The 24009-nt window shown below is 37.0% G+C and overlaps 1 protein-coding gene across 1 annotated transcript in view; it reads left to right on the forward strand.

Moving 5' to 3' along the window:
* PCNX1 (pecanex 1) overlaps nucleotides 1-24009 on the forward strand; it is a 164352-nt gene that overhangs the window by 24494 nt on the left and 115849 nt on the right. The window contains 1 exon segment of the mRNA XM_042943661.1: nucleotides 14603-14811. Coding sequence (XP_042799595.1) covers nucleotides 14603-14811 — 209 coding nt within the window.

Raw genomic sequence — 24009 nt, forward strand, 5'->3', positions numbered from 1 at the left:
GTGCACCATTCTCTGGCACCTCCACACGTTCACCAGCCTGGAAGCTCTCCACACTCCATACTGTTGGGATTTCGTGAAGGCTTCATCACGTAGGCGTCATCAATTATTAACTCCATTTCCAGCCCCTCTCCTCTGGAAATCCCAAGCTTCTAATCATGGCTTGGTCTTTCTGGTAACCAGCCCCCATCCAGGAGCCCACCAACAGTTACCTCATTAGAACAAAGACACTCCTATCACCCAGGAAATTCCAAGGGACTTAGGTGTTATCACTAAGGAATTCCAAGCGTTTTTTAGGAGTTCTGTGCCAGGAACCAGGGACAGAAACCAATGTATATATTTTCTATTATTTCCCAGGAGTGATTAGGAAAAAAATGTCTGGAAAGACTCCTTAGTACGATAATGAAAAAAAAAGGTTGTGAAACACTGCTTTGGGGGGAAGACTGCCTGGTGTTAGTGGTTGGAAATGCAGATTCTTAGGGCACCTGACTGGCTCACTTGGAAGAACATTCAACTCTTGATCTCGGGGTCATGAGTTCAAGCCCCATGTTACACGTAGAGATTACTAAAACAAATAAACTTTAAAAAACCCTCAGATTCTTACCACTGGACTTAGACTGTTTTTACTGCTTGCTGACTACAGATGACTTCATTGCCTCAGTCTTCTTATCTGTAAAATGGAGATTATAATAGTATTTTATTCAAAGGATTGTTGTGAGATAATCCATTTAAAGTACCTGGCGCTGGGTTGAACAGGAAATTAGTCATTCTTCTGAGAAGCTCGAGAAGAGTAATGATATTGGGGCACCTGGGTGGCTCAGTCAGTTGAGCATCTGACTTCAGCTCAGGTCATGATCTCACAGCTTGTGAGTTCGAGCCCCCCGTCGGGCTGTGTGCTGATGGCTTGGACCTGGAGCCTGCTTTGGATTCTGTGCCTCCCTCTCTCTCTGCCCCTAACCCACTTGCATTCTGTCTCTGTCTCTCTCAAAAATAAATAGACCTTAAAAAATTAAAAAAAAAAAAAAAAAAACTTGTTTATTGCAGTATTATCATTCGTTAGAAGAGTATCTGGGACTTAATAGGTATTTAGTAAATATATGTTGAATGAATGAATAAAGCTCATATTCAATGAGTTAAGTTGTGTCAGAGTTGCCTTTATGGAAACTGAGTAAATGGTGGTATTAAGTATGCTATATTCACTTCTTAATTCATTTTTTCTGTTAGGCATATTTACCTCACCTTAAATCTAGTGTGTTGATACTTTGCTTGATTTTAGCATTTACTTTATTTATTTATTTATTTATTTATTTAAAGAACTAGGGCCATATCTTTTTTTTTTTTTTTAATTTTTATGTGTATTTACATTTGAGAGAGAGAGAGAGACAGAGACAGTGCATGAGCAGGGGAGGGGCAGAGAGACAGACAGAATCCGAAGCAGGCTCCAGGCTCCGAGCTGTCAGCGCGGAGCCCGATGTGGGGCTCGAACTCAAGAGCCATGAGATCGTGACCTGAGCAGAAGTGGGACGCTCCACTGACTGAGCCATCCAGGCGCCTCTAGCGTTTACTTTTAAGGGTAGAGATGGATTTTGTGACATGCAGTACCACCTTTCTGCTTCAAGCCAATTCAGCGAGCTAGGCCAAAGTGATATATGGCTTCTGTTAACATTCTTGAGGGCTAATATGCTTTTAATTTATACGTCTTCCTGTTTGCATTATATTAGTATCTCAGCTTGCAGTTTGTGCCACTAAATTTTAGTGAGACAGGAAAGAACACAAATAACTTTCAATAACCTAATTTTTGGCGTGTATTCATTTTTTTATTTAAAAATATTTTTGGGGCACCTGGGTGGCTCAGTTGGTTAAGCGTCCAACTCTAGGTTTTGACTCAGGTCATGATCTCATAGTTTGTGAGTTTGAGCCCCACATCAGGCTCCACGCTGGCAGTGTGGAGCCTGCTTGGGATTCTCTCTGTCTCTCCTCCTCTGCCCCTCCCCAGCTTGCGTGCTCTCTCTGTCTCTCCATCTCTCTCTCAAAAACAAGTAAATGAACTTAAAAAAAATAAGTAAAATAAAAACTTACTTTTTCCTTCACAGTTTGATTTTTCCTTTCACTTAATACTTTGGTTATTGATGGAGTTATTTTCGTTTTTAAGCCTTACATTTGAACTCTTGTATTATTATTTATTTTGTGCTTGTACAGTGTACTTCATCTATAAGAGTATAGTAAATCAGTGCAAGAAGAATCCCGTTATTTTATATATATTGGCCTAAAGATAATCCTATTGAATATATCCTCAGCTGACATTTTGTGAGGTAATAACCTAGCTGCTACTTTTCAAAACTGCAAAGTCATGTTGACAGACCTTGTTAATGAATTCTTATTTTCACTTATTATGAATCCTGGAAAAATTGTTTCAGTAAAATATATCAGAAACAAATGGAATAAAGAAATAGGTTAAGCGATTGGTTAAACTGATAAAAGAATGATTTATACACCACGATGTCAAGTTACCAGTTTACAAAAAGAAATACGAATCAAAATTGTTCTCAGCATGAGATATCCTATTCTCTTTCTGGGATGGTTAGGTTTACTCAGAGAAAGGTTTGCAAATCAAAACATTATTGGTGCTTTTCAGGTTACGTTCTTATGTGATGATTCTTTCAGATTTCATTTGGGGAATCTTGGTGAAGAATGGAGTTCAGTCTCTAGATAATACTATCTGGGTAATGTTGAAAGATAAATCTGTGCCAGTCTCTTTCATGTAGAGGCGTAAATATCTCTACCTTTCCATTTTTATTTGCTGTTCTGACATAGTTTAATAGCCAGTTAAAATTTCCAGACGTATCAGTTATTTTTCATTTTAGGTTGGCTGCTATTTGCTGGTTTGGGAATAGGTACCTTAATCTCATTAGAAAGCCATTTCAGGGGTGCCTAGGAGGCTTAGTCTGTTAGGGGTCCGACTCTTGATTTTGGCTCAGGTCATGATCTCAGGGTTGGTCTCCATGCTAACAGCATGGAGCCTGCTTCAGTCCCTGTGCACACTTTCTCTCTCTCTCTCTCTCTCTCTCTCTCTCTCTCTCTCAAGAAATAAATGAATAAATAAATAAATAAATAATAAAATAAAAAATAGATAAAAACCCATTTCAACACATAGGAGAGGATAAGAGGATGGATTAGTTTTGGAAAGGATTTTTGTGAATCACTAATTACTAATTCCATCTATATAGTTTAGATTATTGGATAATCATATTTGGGAGTATATATTCCCAAATAGTAAATCTAAATATGTTTATTATAATTCTGTATATATTTATACATTGTTATATATACATATATATATTTTTGTGGGGAAAAATGAAAGTATGGGAAAATTCCTATAAAATGTCTATGGCTATTGTAGTCCATCATTATGCATCCTTACTTTTGTTTCTCCTTTTCATATCTGTGCCCTATTTTTTCATATGTATTTTAAGCTGCCCATCTCTAGCTCCTAGTACATATATGTTGATGATGAGTTTGTATGTACTATATTACTCTGGTCCCTTTTCATCTGGGTAGTATGCAATGCATTTTGAATGTTACCTCCTTAAGAATATGATTCAACTGTAGCTAAAAATGTAAATACAAATATAGAGTGACAAATATAAAATACAAATATAAACAGATCTAAAAGATAGTATCTAGTATTTTTAATGATTCTATTCATATTAAAATATTTACAAATAAACTGTAAACTTCTGCAGAAATATGGGTTGGCTCAGCTTCTGATTTTTCACTTGTAAGTCAGTTAGTTGCCTTTGGGGAAGGTGTATTCTGGGTTTGTTGCAGAGGTTCCCAGTTGGCCCTCTGAAGTCACTTCGACTTACTGTGTAGTTGGATTTACAGAAAATTCTATTTTTGTGTTTTTTTTCTACGGGAAAGTGTGCTTGCCTCTCAGCCCTGGGAGTGCTTGTCCCTTTCCCTCTTCAGCCCTCTCTTCGGAAATGAAATACCTGCCTGGAATGCTTTATTACCTCCATCCCTGAAGGAGGCTGTGGCAAGAGGCCTGAATTCCTAGAGCCATGATTGGGATATGAAGGCCTTTTTAAAGTTCTTTGGGGCAGCCTGTATGTGAAAACTGGAAGGCTTAAAACCATTCATTTCCTCTCTGATCTGACCTCTCTCCTTACCCTAATGGGCACTCATTTTCTGCTGAGCCCTTCCTTCTTCCTCCCTCGTTGCCAGCATTTTCTCTGTTTGCCAGAAACGAAAGGTGGTACAGATGTGGAACGGTTCTGCACGTTGGAGGAATTAGCTTATCCATTGATACTCTTTTTGTCAGTAAGCCGAAAGGGATTTTCCACCAGAGTACATACGCAGAAGCAGGTTGCCCAGCTTCAGGTCTGTCAGTAGGAAAGCTCGAACCCCGGGCCGAGGGGCTGTCTCATAGAGCTTTACAAAAAGTGGTTCTTAGTTCTTTGTCCCGTTGGTCATTTGGACCCAGCCGAAACAGCTGTGGCACGGACTGATTTGGGGGCAGACTGTGGGAAGAAGGCAGCGCTCCTTATTGTTACAACTCTTTAGTTTTCCTTCTGAAAAAGTGTGAAGAAAAGTTAGTTCAGGTGTTATTGACGGATGGAAGTTACGGTTTAGGACGGGATTAGTACCTGTGGGTTTGGGTTTTGTTTTTTTTTTTTTTTTCCTCTCTCCGCCTAGATTGTGAGCGTACTGCTTTCAAATTATGCCAAACTTTTCATTTGCCAGATATTTTTTCTGTCATTTAATTTTCACTCCCGTTTCTACAGGAGATTGGCAGAGCGGACAACATTCAAGCTAGGAAAGATTTAGGTTCAGTTTTTCTCTAAATATGCCAGTGATTGTCTCTGTTGTAACTTACTAGAAGCACCAACTACTTTGGTAGTTGGCAACATTCAAAGATCTCAGACCACACAAGCAGAGAAGCATGTATTTAAAAAGAATAATCGGAATGAATGTAGTGTTTTGAATTGGGAAACAAAACTGCTACTCAACTTTTTCTTATAGCTGGATATTGAGCTAAAGGTATCACAAGGCAGCAAAGAAAGGCCTCAGAGGAATGAGAGTTGTATTTATTAGTTATGAATTTATAGTGAAAACATTTTGAGGAAAATGTCTAATACAATGTCTTCACATTTATTATTTTCACATTTAATGTGAAATACATACCAAATTAGGAAGCTGTGTAAAGATGTGACCTGTATTTGTATTTGTATTTATTTATATTTATTTATTTATTAAATATAATTTATTGTCAAATTGGTTTCCATACATGTATTTGTATTTTTAAAGACTGACCAAAAAAAATAGTTTTTACTTTCAGTGATTCTCTACAGTTAACCTACGTTTTTAGAGAGACAGATATAGTCTTCGTGTTTGTGTCTGTTTAAAATTTTTCTTAAAAAACAAACAAAATTTTCTTCCTTTCTTTCTTTCTTTTTTTTTTTTAGTGTTTGTTTGTATTTGAAAGAGAGAACACAAGCTAGGGAGTGACAGAAAGAGAGGGAGACAGAGGATGCCAAGTAGGCTCTGTGCTAACAGTAGAGCCTGATACAGGACCTGAACTCACAAGTCCTGAGATCATGACCTGAGCTGAAGCTGGATGCTTAATCAACTGAGCCACCCAGGCGCCCCTAAAAAGTTTCCTTTATTGTATTGATGGGCCCTCGGCCTCTAGTCCCTAGTGAGTTTTCTGTCACGTAACTTTGTCAAATAGTTATAAAAGGCCACTGAAAGTTTTTTTTTTTTAATGTTTATTTATTTTGAGAGAGAGAAAACGTGAGCAGCAGAGGGGCAGAGAGAGTGAGAGAGAATTTCAAGCAGGTTCCATGTTGTCAGGTGGAGTCTGATGGTGGGGCTCAATCCCACAAATTGTGAAATCATGACCTGAGCCAAAATCAAGAGTTGGACTCAGCCACCCAGGCACCCCCCGGCTGTTGAAGTTTTAATCATTTTTCCAGTGATTTCTATGGAACTAATGGAATTTTCCCACAGTTGCCCCAAACCAGCGTTTTCTGCTACAAATTAATAAATTTTCTCATTGAAGAGCAGATACCAAAAACAGGCATTATTCAAAAATGTCATGTCTTCTAAAAAAACAGGTATACTATATGCTTAAAAACTTGTGACCTACTTTTTAACATTAATAATAGTTTTGCTTGGAGAGCAAGGAAGATGAGTGATTTCCAGAATTTTCTTATTAAATGACACTGTTGAATGTGACTTGATTTTGGGGGCCTACATTGTGAAGAACAATTGTTTTCTAGCAGCTACTTTGTTTCACAGTTGGATGAAACTGGTGATGTTGGAGATTATAGGTTCATACTTCTCATATATGAAGGAGAAGTACATGATGATTTGTTTGGTTTAGTGGTTAAAGGAGAAAAGAGTATTTTTTTTTTTTTTTTAATTTTTTTTTTTTAACGTTTTATTTATTTTTGAGACAGAGAGAGACAGAGCATGAACGGGGGAGGGGCAGAGAGAGAGGGAGACACAGAATCGGAAGCAGGCTCCAGGCTCTGGGCCATCAGCCCAGAGCCCGACGCGGGGCTCGAACTCACAGACCACGAGATCGTGACCTGAGCTGAAGTCAGACGCTTAACTGACTGAGCCACCCAGGCGCCCCGAGAAAAGAGTATTTCATTCAGAGCAGATAATAGCAAAATGTGGCCCATGTAGTTTTTGTATGGCTCATGAATTAAGAATTTTTTTTTTTTTTACATATTTAGTGGTTGAAAAAAAAGAAAAAAGAGTAATATTTCATTCTGTGTGAAAATTATATGAAATTCAAGTTTCAGTGTCCATAAATAGTTTTATGGGAAAACACCATGCTCATGTGTTCATATATTGTCTGGAGCTGCTTTCAAGCAGCAGAGTTGAGCAGCTGCGACAGATTCTGTGACCTGTAAAGTATGAAATATTTTTTGTTTGGCTTTACACAGAAAAAGTTTGCCAACCTTGATTTAGAGGCAGTTAGATGTCATGATTTAGAGCGAGGACTCTGGAGTCAAGCGGCTCCTTGATGTCTCATTTTGAGATCTTGGGCAAGTTACTCATCTCTTTGTGTCTCACTTTCTCTGCCTGTAATATTAGAAGAGTAACAGTGCTGACTTCATGAGGTGATCCTAAGGGTTAAATGAGTTAATATACATAAAGCACTTAGAAATGTGCCTGGCCCATGGTCATCACTAGCTATTAGATGTCAGTTGATATCTAAGTATAAAATGTTAGTTGTCATTAAGTGTTATGTAGCTGGTAATCACTTTGTAACATGAACTGGAAAATATGCATTGAAATTCTGATTGAAAATAGCTACAAATATATTAAGGAAATACTCGTTTGTTAACCATATGCTTCCAGATCTTGATTCAGTGGTGTTCAATATAGTGAAAATTAGGAATCTAACACAAAGCATAGATAGTACATGTCTTTCTTTACATTGCTGCACATAAAATGAGCATTGTACTAAAGATTGCTTTTCTACCATGCATTGTGCTAGCCATAGGGGAGAATTACTCACTTGAGTTTTTGAAATAAAATGTAAGATAAAATGTAAGATAAGTTTACTTCATGCCTGAAAATCTAGTATGACTATTTCTGTGATTCCAAGTGGCTTTCTCAAGAGTCCCATCAGAAATATATTTGACATCTTGAATAGCTTGAACCTATCACTTGTGACTGAAATTAATCGTTTTTTTTTTATGTTAAGCATAAACTATCAGAATTTAAGGGATTAAACTATGCACTTAACATGAAACTTACCACTTTACACATTTTGAAAGTATATTTGGTAATGTTAAGTATATTCACATTGTTGTGCATTGGATGTTCACAACTTTTTCATACTATGAAACAAAGTCTATACCTATTAAATAACTCCCTCTTTCTTCCTCTTGCTAGTCTTTGGTAACCGCCATTCTGGTTTCTATCTCTAGGAATCTGACTACTTTAGATACCTTATATAAGCGGAATCATCCAGTATTTTGTCTTTTTGTGACTGACTTATTTCACGTGGCTTATTGGCCTCAAGGTTCATCTGTGTTGTAGCCTGTGACAGGATTTCCTTCCTTTTTTTTTTTTTTTTTTTTTTAAAGTTTTTTAATGCTTGTTTATTTTTGAGAGAGAGAGAGAGAGAGACAAAGCATGAGCAGGGGAGGGGCAGAGAGAGAGAGGGAGACACAGAATCCGAAGCAGGGTCCAGACTCTGAGCTGTCAGTGCAGAGCCTAATGTGGGGCTCGAACTCACAAGCCATGAGATCATAACCTGAGCTGAAGTTGGGCTCTGAACCAACTGAGCCACCCAGGAGCCCCGGATGAATAATATTCCATTATATGCATAGACCACATTTTGTTTATCTGTTCATCCGTGGATGGACATTTGTGTTGCTTTTACCTCTTGGCTATTGTGCATATTGTTGCTGTGAACATGGGTATACAAGTATCTCTTTGAGATCCTGCTTCTAATTCTTTTGGATAAGTACTCAGAAGTAGGATTGCTAGATCAAATATGATAATTACAGTTTTAAAAATTTATTTATTTTGAGAGCGAGGGTGTGCATGCAGAGGAGGGGCAGAGAGAGAGGGAGAGAGAATCCCAAGCAGGCTCCATGCTGTCAGCGCAGAGCCCAGTGTGGGACTCGAACCCACATACCCTGAGACCATGACCTGAGCCAAAATCAAGAGTAGGCCACTTAACTGACTGAGCCCTCCAGCTGCCCCCATTGTAGTTTTTAGCATTTTTATCCATCCAGTTTTTAAGAGAGGTGATCTTATTAAAAGTATCTAACACAGTTCTCCATAGGAGGCTTACCACAACTTTTGGGTCTGTATTTGATTTGAATACCTAGAGCTATCTCACAGCCATTCATACTTTGTGCCATTATTCGGGATGTGTAATTGAGAGTTAAAATACTTTTTTACAGATAAGGAGTAAGGTAAAAAACTGCCTCGATTGGAACTTGATGTATTACTAAGTCATCCATTATTGAGATGAATATAGATCATGTCTGTGTAAAAGATGAAAGCTAATATATTCTTTTTCTAATATGAAAACTTTTTTTCACTATTAAAATTTTAGCTCTTCTAATTATAAAAGAAATATCATTACCAAAAAAATCAGGAAGATATAGCAAAGCACAAGTTTATATTTGGAATATAATACATACTGTATTTGTATAATTAATGTTGCTGCATTTGGCTGTAGTTTTCATTGTCCTGCTCCACACTGGTAACTAGTCTACAGTTTTCCATTTTCCTCTTGGTTTTCAGTTGAGGTTTTGCTCCATTTTGGGGATAAAAGTCTTCTAGGATTGCATGTACAAGAGTTCGTATCAGTTTTATACTTAGGAATTGCTAGATCTTCAGTGATTTATTTTTCAATTTGTATTTCTACCAGTAGTTCACTAGAGGTCTGGTTCTCCATACTTAATTTTTGTCTATACAGATGGATGTTAAATGACATACTGTGGTTTCTTGGTTTCTTTTTTTCTTTTTTTCTTGAGCTAGCTGTAGGCCCAACATGTGGCTTGAACTCACAACCCTGAGATCAAGATTCCCATGCTCCACTGACTGAGCAACTGGTGTCCCTAAACTGTGGCTTAAAAATTTTTTTTAATGTTAGTTTATTTTTGAGAGAGAGAGGAAGTGAGATAGAATGTGAGTGGGGGAGGGGCAGAGAGAGAGAAGGAGACACAGAATCTGAAGCAGGCTCCAGGCTCTGGGCTGTCAGCATGGAGCCCCACGTGGGGGTTGAACTCATGAACCACAAGATCATGACCTGAGCTGAAGTCGGCCACTTAACTGACTGAGCCACCCAGGTGCCCCCCTAAACTGTGGTTTTAAATTCTATTTTGCTTATTACTGATGGAGTTGAACATGTTTTCATGTGTTGTTTTTATCATATCTTTTTCTGTGTTAGGTCTGTCTGTTGTCCTTTATTTTCATTGGTTTGTTTGCCTCTTTGTTACTGATTTTATACATCTTTATTCTTTATATATTACATATGTACTTATACATAAATATACACATACGCATGCCTACATAATAATACATGTTTTAATATATCTTCTAATTTGTAGCTTGTCTTTTCACTCAGTTTATAGTGTCTCTCAAACAGAAGTTCTTAATTTTAATTTATCAGTCCTTTATAGTGTATACTTTGAGAATCATGCTTAAGAAATATCCTAAGGTCATAAAGATTTTCTTTTATATTCTAAAATTTTTAAAGTTTTGCTCTTTATGTTAAAATCTTTAATCTGTCAGTTTAAGAACTTAAGATGTGATGAATCTCTATGTAAAACACATAGTTCATATGTTTGAATACCCATTAAGGCTGTGAAGCCAAAAGTTTGGTAAACATTGTCTTAAATAATAAGGTAGTTGCAATAGTGGAAAAAGAAAATAAACATAGAAAGTGTTTTTACATTAATGATAGCTATTTTAAGAGATTTGTTAAAATATTTTTTTTCACAGCCTTGGTTGACCTCCGTTGTGGGTGATAGTCTGCTATTCTGATAACCTTTTTAGTTATAGACCACTGATTTCCGGCTGAACTGGTCAGAATACTTGAGTGCAACTACAAAAGTAAGCAAATCCCTCAAAACAAGAAGTTAATCATAGCATAGTAGAACTGAAAAACTACCCAGCTTGTCTGTTTTCATATTACAACTTTTCAATACATAAAATGTGTGAGCTGCAGAGACACTGAAGATGTATAGGAAGAGCACCTGAAGTCCGTGATGACTGTGCAGGTCTTGATCGTGAGCTCGCAGGGCTGTGACTTTCTGGTAATTCAGTGAGGGCCTTGTTTATCCATCAGTGTTATGCCACCTGCTACCCCATCTTCATTTTCTGCTGTCCACTGTTTGTGGTATCTTAAGGAAGAAGTAAAACCAGCCTTCCCACGTAAGCAATTTATACTTGGAGATAGACCTTGGAGTGAACATAAAATAGACTTTTATTATCAGAGAGCAGTTAATGGGCTTGGTTGCATCAGCATTAACTTGAAGATAACATCTGTGATAAAATAGTCTAACTTAGGACGAAACATGACCTTTGAAAATATTAAAGTTTTGTTTGTTATGAAACATAATTAACCTTAAGTCAATAAGTACCTGCCAGGAGTGCCTGGCTGGCTCATTCAGTAGAGCATGTGATTCTTGATCTCAGGGTGGTGAGTTCAAGCCCCATGTTGGGTGTGGAGCCAACTTTAAAAACTAAATAAATAAAGGGGCGCCTGTGTGGCTCAGTCGGTTAAGCATCCGACTTTGGTTCAGGTCACGATATAGTGGTTCTTGAGTTCAAGCCCTACGTCGGGCTCTGTGCTGACAGCTTGGAGCCTGGAGCCTGCTTCGGATTCTGTGTCTCCTTCTCTCTCGGTCCCTCCCCCACTTGTGCTGTCTATCAAAAACAAATAAATGTAAAAAAAAATTTTTTTTAAACCTAAATAAATAAAAAATAAAATAAAAAGCAAACTTAAAATATTTTAAAAATATATTATGATACATTTATGATCATACTGATACTGTCCGCTGGGCTGGAGTCAGCAGAGAGCCCAGTGAAGTAATCTAAGTTAAGTAGAAGAAAAAGTTTACATAAAGTCACACAACAGCCCAGTGTGTGTCCATGCATTTTTATCCCTCCTGGGAAAAGTGGAACTGATAGAACAGCTGTCCTCTGTCACCTAGAAGCCTCCAGCGTAACCATTGATGGGGCTTAAACATTGAAACCACAGGTGTAAAATAAATGGATAACTTTTGTAGTTAGAGTAGAAAGTACAAGTGTTCATTATCTGATACTGGTTTCTGGTATGAAATGGTCACTTGAATTTTTATTTCACTTTGTCTTTTCACTGTTCAGTGTTTTTTAAAAAGAAATTCTGTCCTTATCCTGTACATTTAGTATGTTTTTTGGCATTCAGTCATGTGCTACTGTTAGCAGTATAATAGTAGGGAGAGTTTATTTCAATCTGTTTTAGCAGTCGTAGTCTTTGACTCTTTGTAGAGGCAGACACAATAGACCATTCAGTATTAAGGTATCTCTTTTCTCTTTTCCCATTTGGAGGGGCCATTAACATTTCCACTGAATTTACTACTCTGAGTAACAATCGTGAACTTGTTCTCTTTCAATCCACTTAATTAATATAATCAATAATTTTTATCTTAATTTGGGCTATGATGAATAATGATGGAATTCTGACTTACTTTGCATTGACACTTTACATTTAAAATGGAATTGGTATTGGTGTATACTTAAACATGCAGTGACACAGGCATGAGAAGTCTTGGTTAATTTTGTTACTAAGATGAGTAATCTTGGCTAAGTCTTTCAAAGTTAGTAGGTCTCAATTTTCTGTCTGAAAATGAAGGTGTTAAACTAAATGATTAGCAATAACTATAATTCTTATGTGAACATCTTGTATAGAAACCAGCATTATGCAGAACTTTTGTAAATACTGTAAGTAGTTTATGTGTCTGTATGTGTTTCTGTGTTTGAAATTGTTTTGTCAGTTTAAGTATGTGTATCTTCTGCTCAGAAAAAGGTTATTCGGGATTTTTTGTTTTTTGTCTTTTTACAAAAATAATTAGATTTATTAAAGTTATAAATTAAAACAGTTTCACACTCAAATTGAACCCATTTTTAACAACTATGTTTGGGAGTTTGGTTTTTTTTTTTAATACAGCTTAAGACTCCTTTAACTTAAATTGTACTTAATGGGGGCATCTGGATGGCTCAGTAGGTTAAACTCTTGATTTCAACTCAGGTCATGATCTCACTCTTGATTTTGGCTCACGTCCAATGTTTCTCACTGTTTGTGAGATCGAATCCTCAGTCACGCTCTGTGCTGTCAGCATGGAGCTTGCTTGGGATTTTCTCTCTCCCTCTTTCTCTTTCTCTCTGCCACTTGTACGGGCTCACTGTCTCTAAATAAACAAACAAACATTAAAAATACATTTTTCAACTTAAAATCATAAGCCTAGGGGCGTCTGGGTGGCTCAGTTGGTTAAGTGTCCGATTCTTGGTTTTGGCTCAGGTCATGATCTCGCAGTTTGTGGGATCAAGCCCTGCACCACCCTCTTGGGATTCTCTCTCTCCTTCTGTCTCTGCCCCTCGCCTGCTCTCTTTCTCTCAAAATAAATAAATAAATAAATAAATAAATAAATAAACAAACAAACAAACAAACAAACACACTTAAAAAAATTATAAGCCTAAATCAGTCATTCAGTGACATTTAAATTGGGATCACAGGTTCAATTTTTTTAGATAGATACGCTAAAATGAAGGGTTTCTTATTCCAAGTTTTAAAAATACCAAACTTATACCTATTATGCCCATTTACAACTCAAAAGTAGTATACTGTGGGCTTGATTTACTTTTATTTTCCTTTCCCAATTACATCCCACACTCTTTCCTTTTCTCTCCCCACCCCAAATAACTTTTTTTTTTTTTTTTAACTTTTATTATGTTTGTATTGTAAACCTACCTGCTTCACCAGGACCTTTTTTAGTTTCACCATCTCAAGCAGTTCGAAGTTATCTTTCTAAGCAAGTTTGGAACCATGTTGTCAGATGACTGAGGTTAAACCTTATAAAATCTAGAGCTACAGACGCCAGAGTGATTTGTGTTTCATTTAAGTGGGCATAAGTAGAACCTCATTATATAGTCTCTGCCAGCAGTGACTCTTGAGGCCATGCCTCCCAAGTGGGGTGGCCTCCGCACCTGTCACCCCTGGAGACAGGTCCACACCAGCGGATCCTCAAGTCTGACAGGTCTGCAGTCTTCGTGCCCAGGAAGCATTGGAGTTTTTTCAGTTAATCTGTTTTTTTGCTTGATTCTGTTCTGTATTCTTTTATTTGTCAGGCTACAGTTTTTAAGTGTATTAAAAGAAAACCTATTTGGATTTTGCACGTCTCCCATGTCTTATCTGTGTTTACAGTCCTAGTTCAAAGGTTTTTCTTCTAACAGTTCTAACTAGAACAGCTTTGTAGAGCCCAAAGAATGTTTATATCCCAAACAAAGTTACAGAGGGCACATAAACAGGGCTTCTATATCTGGACCACATTCCTGTCTTACTCGTGTATTATGTAATGTGATATTTAACTCTCCAATTGTATCATAAGCTTTTTGGCATGGACTTTATACTGCGCTCTCCAGTGGAAATGTAACGCAGGCCACATATGTAATTTAAAATTTTCTAGTAGCCACATTAAAAATAAGTAAAAAGGAACAGATGAAAACAAGTTTAATAATGTACTTTATTTAACCTAGTATAATCTGAACGTTATTTCAACACGTAACCAATGTAAAAATTATTGAGATATTTTACATTCTTTTTTCTCATACTGAATCATCAAAGTCCATTGCTATTTTATTCTTAGTGCCCATCTCAGTTCAGACAAACCATATTTCAAATACTCAGTAGCTGCATGTAGCTGGTGGCTGTGGTTTTGGGCAGTGCCGTCTTACACTTTTGCAACTTAGTTCTAGTAACATAATTGTTGCTTTGTGTGTGTCATTTTAGTTACAGATTTCTCTAATTGAATAAAATATACAATATTTTTAAATGCCTGTCTTTATTTTCTTTCTCTCCAAGGCTCTTCCTTCTTCAATGATTATAGTAGCAGTTTATTGTCCTGTGATAGCTGCTGTTTTCATTGTTCTGAAGATGGTCAACTATCGACTCCACAGAGCACTTGATGCCGGAGAAGTTATAGATAGGAGTGCAAATGAGTTCCCAGATCAGCGAGCCAAAGCTGAGCAAGGCAACTGTTCAACCAGGAGAAAAGACAGTAATGGACCGAGGTGAGGAAAACTCCTGCCACTCCGTTTTTACACTGCATGTGTACAGTGATGTGATGATTGTGTTGTGCCTCTGCTCTGATATATGGTTTTAAGGCAGTGTTCGATCTTACCACCAGATCTTCCCGTTATATTAGAGGTATAATGACAGGTACAGATTGTCGCATTAGACCCCAGCAAAGCTAATTGGCATATCTGGGGGGTTAAATATGGCCTTATTACTAATAGCATACTATACCAGTTATAACTGTAAAATATTTTATTCACACCAAAGACCAAAACCAATGAAAAACAGTGTAAGGAAATAATAAAGCATGGCTTGTAAATCTTAGCATTTATATTGAATTTATATATATAAATTAAATGTATACATATCTTAAGCAAATTGTGACATTTTCCTTGACATTTATAATCTGCAATTTTTACTTAATCTATTGTAAATATTTTTCAATGATATATTCTCACCGTGGCAACTTAGCTGTTTCTTCCCTCCATCTTTTCGTAACTGACCTCTTAGGATTCAATTTTGTATAGCTGTCACCTTCTCCTGGGGGTTTTCTTTCTCCATCCCAGTTCAGTATTCCTCCTATGGCTCTCAGTCACATTCTTTTCAATACCTTGGCCTCATCCCCTTTCTCGTGTTGACTGAAGGATTTACTTTATCCACAGTCAAAAGTTTATTGTGACTTCATAGAAATGATAGGTACCACTAATCTAGGTCTTCAAAAAACAGTTAGTGTATGAACACTTGACATATGTAATAGTCCTCAAAACAATTCTCTGAGGTAGGTGCTCTTATTACTCCTGATTTTTAGATGTAGAAACTAGGGTGTGAAAGATTAAATATTCCAGGGAATCAGATCTGAAGTCCATGTTTTAACCAATCTGTCATGTTTCCACTCAGTATAATATGAAAAGTGAGTACTCATTTTTTAAGAAAGGTGATGCTTCTCTTTTCCAGTGCATCGAAAGCCTTTGTTTATTCCTTTAAAAAAAATTTTTTTTAAATGTTTATTTTTGAGAGACTGAGAGAGACAGAGCGCAAGCGGGGAGGGGCAGAGGAAGAGAGGGAGACACAGAATCTGAAGCAGGCTCCACGCTCCGAGCTGTCAGCACAGAGCCTGACATGGGCACGAACCCACGAACCATGAGATCATGATCTGAGCTGAAGTCAGATGCTTAACCGACTGAGCCACCCAGGTGCCCCTGTTTATCCCTTTTCATTTACATTTTCTACCCCAACATGATTATCCTGTGTGTTCATTGAGCAGATATTTTACTTCTGTAATAATTTTGTTCATAGCACCAATCACTATCTGAAATTGCCTTACTTAATCATTTGTTTGCATTTGTAAGCTTCTTGAAGGTAGGGGCCTTGTTTTTCTTATGAACTTCAGGTTCTAAATCAGAGCCTGTCACTGTACTTAGAAAATATTTGAAGTAGTGAAAACATTTCTTTTGCAATATTTTTTTAAAAAATTTTTAAATGTTTATTTTTGAATGAGAGAGACACAGGGTGAGCGGGGGAGGAGCAGAGAGAGGGAGACACAGAATCTGAAGCAGGCTCTAGGGTCTGAGCTGTCAGCACAGAGCCTGACATGGGTTCAAACTCACGAGCAGTGAGATCATGACCTGAGCTAAAGTCGGACGCTCAACCGACTGACCCACCCAGACGCCCCTCCATTTTTAAGTTTTTCATTGTATATTGTCAAATTCCAAAGATTTCACTTTATACTTACTGTGACCAGCACTTTGAGGGCTGCTTTCTCTGCATTTTTGACAACATTGGGTATTTAGTATTTATACAAAACTGTGGTAGATATCTCATTGTTTAAGTTTTTTGCTTACTAGTTAAATGGAGGTATTTTTCCTATGTTATTATTGCCACTTATATTGTGTGACTGGTATACTTTTTTATTAGTGGTTAGTTTCTTACTATTGATATGGAGAAAATATTTATGAAGGACATTCTTTACATTTTGTGTGAGATACTTTTTTCAGTTTATAGCATTTTTTTAATTTATATGTCACAATTTATTTTTGTGTGGTCTCTTCTGTGAATGTTTATTAGTTCTGCCTTTGATATCAAGTTGTGGAACATTTTTTCTTCCTCCATATAACATAAGTGTGTACCTGTGTCTACTTTCAGCATTTTTTTTTTTTTTTAGTTTTTTTAATGTTAATGTTTTATTTATTTATTTTAAGACAGAGAGAGAGCATGAGTAGGGATGGGGCAGAGAGAGAGGGAGACACAGAATCTGAAGCAGGCTCCAGGCTTTGAGCTGTCAGCACAAAGCCCGACGTGGGGCTCAAACTCACGAACTGTGAGATCATGACCTGACCCAAAGTCAGATGCTCGACTGACTGAGCCACCTGGGCGCCCCCAGCATTTTTCTTTTTAAAATGTTTATTTATTTTTGAGAGAGGCAGAGACAGTGTGTGAGCGGGGGAGGGACAGAGAGGGAGACACAGAATCTGAAGCAGGCTCCAGGCTCTGAGCTGTCAGCACAGAGCCAGACGTGGGGCTTGAACTCATGAACCGCGAGATCATGATCTGAGCTGAAGTTGGACATGTAATCGTCTGAGCCACCCAGGTGCCCCTCCTTTCAGCATTTTTATAATTTTATTTTTCATTCTTAAATTGAAGTCAAGCTAAAAAATTCTGGTGTTTTTTTTTGGTTTTGTTTTTTAGGTTAATCCCAACACTGTTGAGTGAATAATGCATTTTCCCCCAGTAATTTTAAATGCTTTCCTTTTCATTAGTATACTTATATATACTTATGTCAGATTCTGGGCTTTGTTTCCTGCCCCATTGCTCTCTTTCTGTTTTGTTTATGCCATAATGCTTTTATGACTTACTAATATGCTTAATATTTAGTGGCATGAATCCCTTTTCAGTATTTTTATTTTTTTAATTTTAATTTAATTTATTGTTTTGAGTGAGGAGGGCAGAAAGAGAGAGAGAGAGAGAGAGAGAGAGAGAATGAGAGAATCCCAGAATCCCAAGCAGGCTCTGTGCTCAGTGCAGAGCCCAACATGGGGCTCAGATCCCACAACCAAGAGACCCTGACCTGAGCCAAAATTAAGAGTCGGACACTTAACTGACTGAGCCACCCGGATGCCCCCTTGGTATTTTTCTACTTTAGTGTTATCTTGGTTCTTATGCATATACAGCTGACCCCTGAACAACGAGGGAGTTTAGGCGCTAAACATCCTGCCTCATGTAGTCAAAAATCCATGTATAACTTTTGACGTCCCTCACACCCGCCCTACTCCCCCACCCCCCTGCAAATTTATTACTAATAGCCTACTTTCCCTGGAAGCCTTACTGAGAACAGTCAACTAAAACATATTCTGTATGTTATATGTGCTATGTACTATAGTCTTACGATAAAGTAAGCTAGAGAAAAATTATTAAAGTCATAAGAAAAAATACAATTATAGTACTGTAAAATGTAAAAAATCCACATGTAGGTGGACCTTCATAGTTCAAACCTGTGAAGTACAGGGTTCACCGGTACTAGGTTTTCTGTGAGATGTCCCTTGTGTGCTCAGCCTCCAGAAAATTCCATTAGAATTTTGTTAAGTATATTTAATATAGGGAGAAGTCAGCCTTTAAAATATGAAGACTTATCAGCGACATGGTGTATACGTCCAATTTTTCATTTGCCTTTTATGTCTCATAAAACTTGGTATTTTTTCTTTTGGGGTGTATGTGTTTTTTAAGTCTATTCTATTAGGAAATGCGTAACCTTGTATTATGGATGAACAAACCTGCACTTAACCTGCCAGGGCTTGAATCACTGCATGATTGTATGACCTTGGGGACTGACTTAAGCTTTTTATGCCTTGGTTTTCTCATCTGAATGATGAGGTAAATAACAGTACTGTATCATAGGATTATTATGAAGAATGAATGAAAGATCATATATGTAAAACATTTAGAACCATTCCTGGTACAGTTAGCTCCTGATACAGTAATTGTTAGCTCCTATTTTTTCTGGATATATGTTTTTAATTCCTTTTGTTAATGAATTATTTTTCCATTTTCTTTTAGTTTAAAAAATTTTTTTGTGAAATGTATATATTTCTAAACACTTTATCAGTCATATTGTTCAATATAATTTAGGGAATAATAATTAAGTGACTACTTGATTCCCCACCACACAACTTAAGAAATAGGATATTATGCAAATACCATACAGGCCTTCATGCAGTTCTTTCCCATTTCATTCTATTCTTATTCCTTCAAGAGTGACCATTATCTTGAATTTTGTGTTAATAATTCCCTTGACTTTCTTTATCATTGTGTAGTCTTTGTAGATATTATTAAACATATATTAATTTTATCTTGGGATTAATTTGGGATTAATTGGAATTCCAATTTGGGATATCCTAAAGTGTATAATACTATATGTCTTTCTCTGGGAGGGGCTTTTTTGTGCCAAATATTGTGTTTTATAGGCTTATTCATGTGGATGCTTATAGTCATCATTTATTCCTGCTTTTGCATACTCTAGTAAGCAGGAATAGACTACAGTTTATCCATTTTACTTATCCATGTGTTCTGAAAACACATTGTGTGTGTTTCTTGGTACACATGCATGTATCTAGTGAACATAAGCTGGTTTATAGGGTATTGTCCTGTTCAGTTTTAGTAGATAATTCCAGCCTGTTAGCCAAAACGTTTGTACCAGTTTACACTCCCACCATTAGTATGTGAAAGTCCTTCTTGTTGCATATCCTCATCAATATTCGATATTAGTAAGTTTTAAAACTTTGCCATTCAAGTAAGTGTGAAAGGTGTCTCATTGGGACTTTCTGATTACTAATGAGGTTGAACATCTTACCATATATATTTGGTCCGGGTAGCTTTTCTGTTCTTTCCATTGTCCATTCTCACCTTGTTTCATTTTTCTTTGGAGTTGTCTTTTTCTTATTGAATAATAGGAGCTTTTGAAATATATTCACGGTACACTACTTTATTGGTTACATACATTACAGACATCTTCTCCCACTTTGTGGCTTGCTGTTTTGCTTTCCTTAAGGAGTCTTAAGATTATCATATATCCTTTAAGATTTATCATTTTTTTGGTAACCAGCACTTTTGTGTCTTAAGAACTTATTTCCTACAGGAAGATCAGAAATATATTCTCTTATATTCTCCTTTAAAAGTTTACATTTCTTTTGTTTTCTCATTTGAACAAATTATTTTAATTGGTAGTGTCAGGTAGGGGATTCAAGACTTATTTATGAATAACTGGTTTAATCAGTATTTGTTAAGCAGACTATCTTTTCCTTGGTGATCTGCAGTACTCTGTCATAAGTTAAATTTCCATATATGGTGGGTATGTTTCTGGCCTCTCTTTTCTGTCCTGTTGATCTGGTTCTCTATGCTGTGCCATTACCACACTATCCCAGTTACTGTAGCTTCATAATATAACTTTTGATAATTGGTGGGGCAGACCTCCTACTTTGTTCTTTTTCAGGATTGACTTTTATTCTTGGCTCTTTGTTTTTGAAATAAAATGTATGGTCTGCTGGGCAAAGTCTACAAGAACTTAAGATTTTTATTCTTTTGCTGAGAATCATCTTTACAATAGCAGATCACCATTTATTTAATCTTCTTTAATATCTTTCAATAAAGATTTATCATTGCTCCATTAAAAGGCTTGCATAGCTTTTGTTAAATTTGCCAAATTATTTTACAGCTTTTATATTATAAAACTCCTTTATAATTACCTTTTTAAATATAGCAGTTTACTTTTTTTTCCCCAATGTTTATTTATTTTTGAGACAGAGCATGAGTGGGGTAAGGGCAGAGAGAGAGGGAGACACAGAATCCTGTGCTGTCAGCACAGAGTGCGATACGGGGCTCGAACCCATGAACCGTGAGATCTTGACCTGAGCCAAAGTTAAGATGCTCAACTGACTGAGCCACTCCCTATTTAACTTTTACATTGACTATGATTTCTAACACATTGTTAAAATGAAATAGTATTGGCTTACATCCTTGTCTTTTTCTAACCTTAAATAGTGTTTTTAAAGTTTCACCATTAAATGAGATCTTTGTTGTAGATTTTTGTTCTTGACATGTTTTCCCCACCCTCCCACTTGGGACTTTCACATTCTGTTCTGAAGAGAAGAAATGAACAGGAAAATACTATTTCCAGAGCCTGTCACTGTGCTTGGTACAGTATAGTTGTCAATTTGTTGCATGACTGAATGAAGATAGTAGGACTACTTGAGCCTTATGGTTTTCATTGGCTCTGGGACAGCAGTTCAAAATGCTTATTAAATCTTTATCTTAGAAAAAGAGTCAAAGTCATTAATGTTTGTATTACACTTCTAATGTTTCGCATTGGATTCCAATACGATTTCAGGACTGGAATACAAATATATTGGAGACCATATTTTCTGTTTCTCATGGCTGTAATGCTTCAAATATTGGAAATTAAGGATCCATTTAAACTGTAGGTAAATTTTAGGCTAAAGTGTTTGAAGATTTATTTTGTTTAAGGATTTTGTTTTTATTATATTTTTATGAACATCATTGTAATTTAGATTAGATTTGTAAATTTAGTACTGAAATGGTACTGTGAAGTTTTTGATTAAAGCCTGAGCAATTAATGATACTAATAACCAACAAATTAGTTTGTGAAGTCTCCTTTATAATTCAGATTAGACCCCTTCTGCTTTTCTGCCTCTCCGTGTACCTGGTATTTTTTTTTTTTAACAGATGGGGAAATTAAGGCATAAAGGTAGAGATTCCCTGAATTTGGTGTATTGCTTACTGCAGTAGACCACTTTGCCTCTGTGAGAATTGTAAACTACTATACTTTCCAGGTATGTGCTGAAATTGCCATTGCCGAAAATCTGCAAGTCTTGCTAATAAAGAAAACTCTTACTCAGCCGTTTTGTGTGTTTAGCTATATTTAGGACAGCGACAGCTGGCTAAAAGTTCTACTTCTGAATTTGTAGAGAAGAGAGGTATAGTAATTTTGCTAGAGGATTATTTTGTTACAAAAATTGCTGTCCATTTTTTCATTCATCCTTTTTGCTCCCTTCAATTCCTGCTTCTCTCTCTGTGTTGGCCATTGGGCATTTGCTCTGGATCATTGTTTGTCAACTGGGGGCGATTTTACCCTTAAGGAGACATTTGGCAATATTTGGAGACATTTTTTGTTTATCACAACTGGGGAAATGCTGCTGGCATTTAGTGGGTAGAGGCCAGGGATGCTGCTAACTGTCCTACAGTGCGCAAGATGGTCCCCCACAATCAAGAACCAAGTGGCCCAAAATGTCAATAGTGCTGAGATTAAGAAATCTTTGTTTAGACAGTGATGTTCATTTTTGGCTTTGAACTGGAAAGAGAACTTCAGTGCTTGTTTTTTGAAAGGCAAGTATTGGTGTCTTCGAGTGGACTTCAGAGCTATACAGACAAGATGTTCAGATCTTGTCTTAATTCTCACTGGCCATGAGAACCTACATTAAGGTGTGTGGGGGGAAAAGAACAGATATAACACATTGTAGAGTACTGTGTAAATATTATTTGTATCCTCCTTTCCCACCTGAACTGCATATACCAGTGACTCAGCTTATGTCGTTTACTCCTCTGACAGGTTTTTACACCTTTTGGTTTTCAGTTTTTCATCTGTAAAATGAGAATAATCGTATTTACATTGTAGATTTTAGGAGGATATTCTGTGAGAAAATGCAAATAAAGCATGTGCCCCTATGACTGGAATGTATTAAGTACTTAGTAAATATTTGCTTTTATTTGTTATTTATAATAACTTCAGATTGTAATCTTTTGTATCTATTGTCAGAAGTGGTATATAAAACTAAGTAATATTGTCCATCAGCTGATGAATGAGTAAACAAAATGTGTCCTGTCCAAACAATGCAGTATTATTAGGCCGTAAAAATATGAAGTACTGATAGTTGCTACAACTTGGAGTAACCTTGAACACGTTATGCTAGGTGAAATAAGCCAGTCACAAAGACCACACGTATTATGATTCCATGTATATAAAATGTGCAAAATAGGCAACTCTAGAAAGACAGAAAACAGATTCCTAGCTATGTAAGGCTGGGGGTGGATGGGAAGGGGGGTGGGGAGGTAACAGTGAAGGGGTTTGTTAATAAGGTGATACAAATGTTCTAAAATTAATTGTGGTGATAGTTGTATAAGTTGATGAATGTATTAGAAACTACTGATTTGCAGAGTTTAAATGGATGAATTGAATGATAATGTGAATTGTTTACCGGTACAGTTGATGTATATAAACTGGGCAAGATGAGGGCTCTCCAACCTTTCTCTGGGGTTGAATATTTTATTCCTTAATCCTCACCTTATGATTTCCATCTGCTCTCCATCTTCTGATTTCCGTGGGATGTGACTTAGAGAATGGATTCTGGTGGAGAGAACAGTGGTTGCTGGTTAGTCCTCCCCACTCATTCAGGGTGGTGATAGCGGTCTGTAAACCACTTACGATGTTGCCCAGTTAGCGGTTTCTCCTTCTGGCCTACATGTCTTGTATGGATTGACACCAAACAGCTAACAAAGCTGAGCACGTTTCACTTTTTCCATGTCTGGATGTTTGCGTGCTGAATTGGCTGTCACCTTTGTATCTGCGTTCCGGTATGTTTTATTTCTATACACGGATAGCAAGTTAGAAAGCTAATTTTCTTTAGTGAACATGATAGAGTTAGGAACCCATTAAGTAACCAGGGACAGGATGGTTATGAGACCATTAATAAAAATTTGCTAGAATTTAAACAGCTGTAGCGATAAATACTTATTAAATGGAAGGTATACTGGCTAGTGAATTCTGTTTTGCCTGTATCTTTTGATCGCAGCTGTCAGAATACCTCATTGAAATAGGCTTATGGGGATTTATGGCACACGTTACTGAAAAGTCTACGTGTGAGGGGTGTCTTCAAATTGGCAAGGTGCAGTTTCAGTCACTTCATGACCTGACTTATCTTTACCAGGCTGGGCTCCTTTTGTTCACTTGGTTTCTTAGCATCTCCCCTTATGGTTATAAAATGGCTGCAGCAGCCCCAGGCCTTAAATCATCTCAGCATTGAGACTAGCAGGTATAGAGAAATATCCTCTCTTAACAGTAGAACACCCCCCCCCCCCCCAACCCCGGCCTGATTCATACTAACCTGAGTTGGGTCCTGTGCTTATTCTGG

The sequence above is a fragment of the Panthera leo genome, chromosome B3 (assembly GCF_018350215.1).
Source record: "Panthera leo isolate Ple1 chromosome B3, P.leo_Ple1_pat1.1, whole genome shotgun sequence".
Lineage (NCBI taxonomy): Eukaryota > Metazoa > Chordata > Mammalia > Carnivora > Felidae > Panthera > Panthera leo.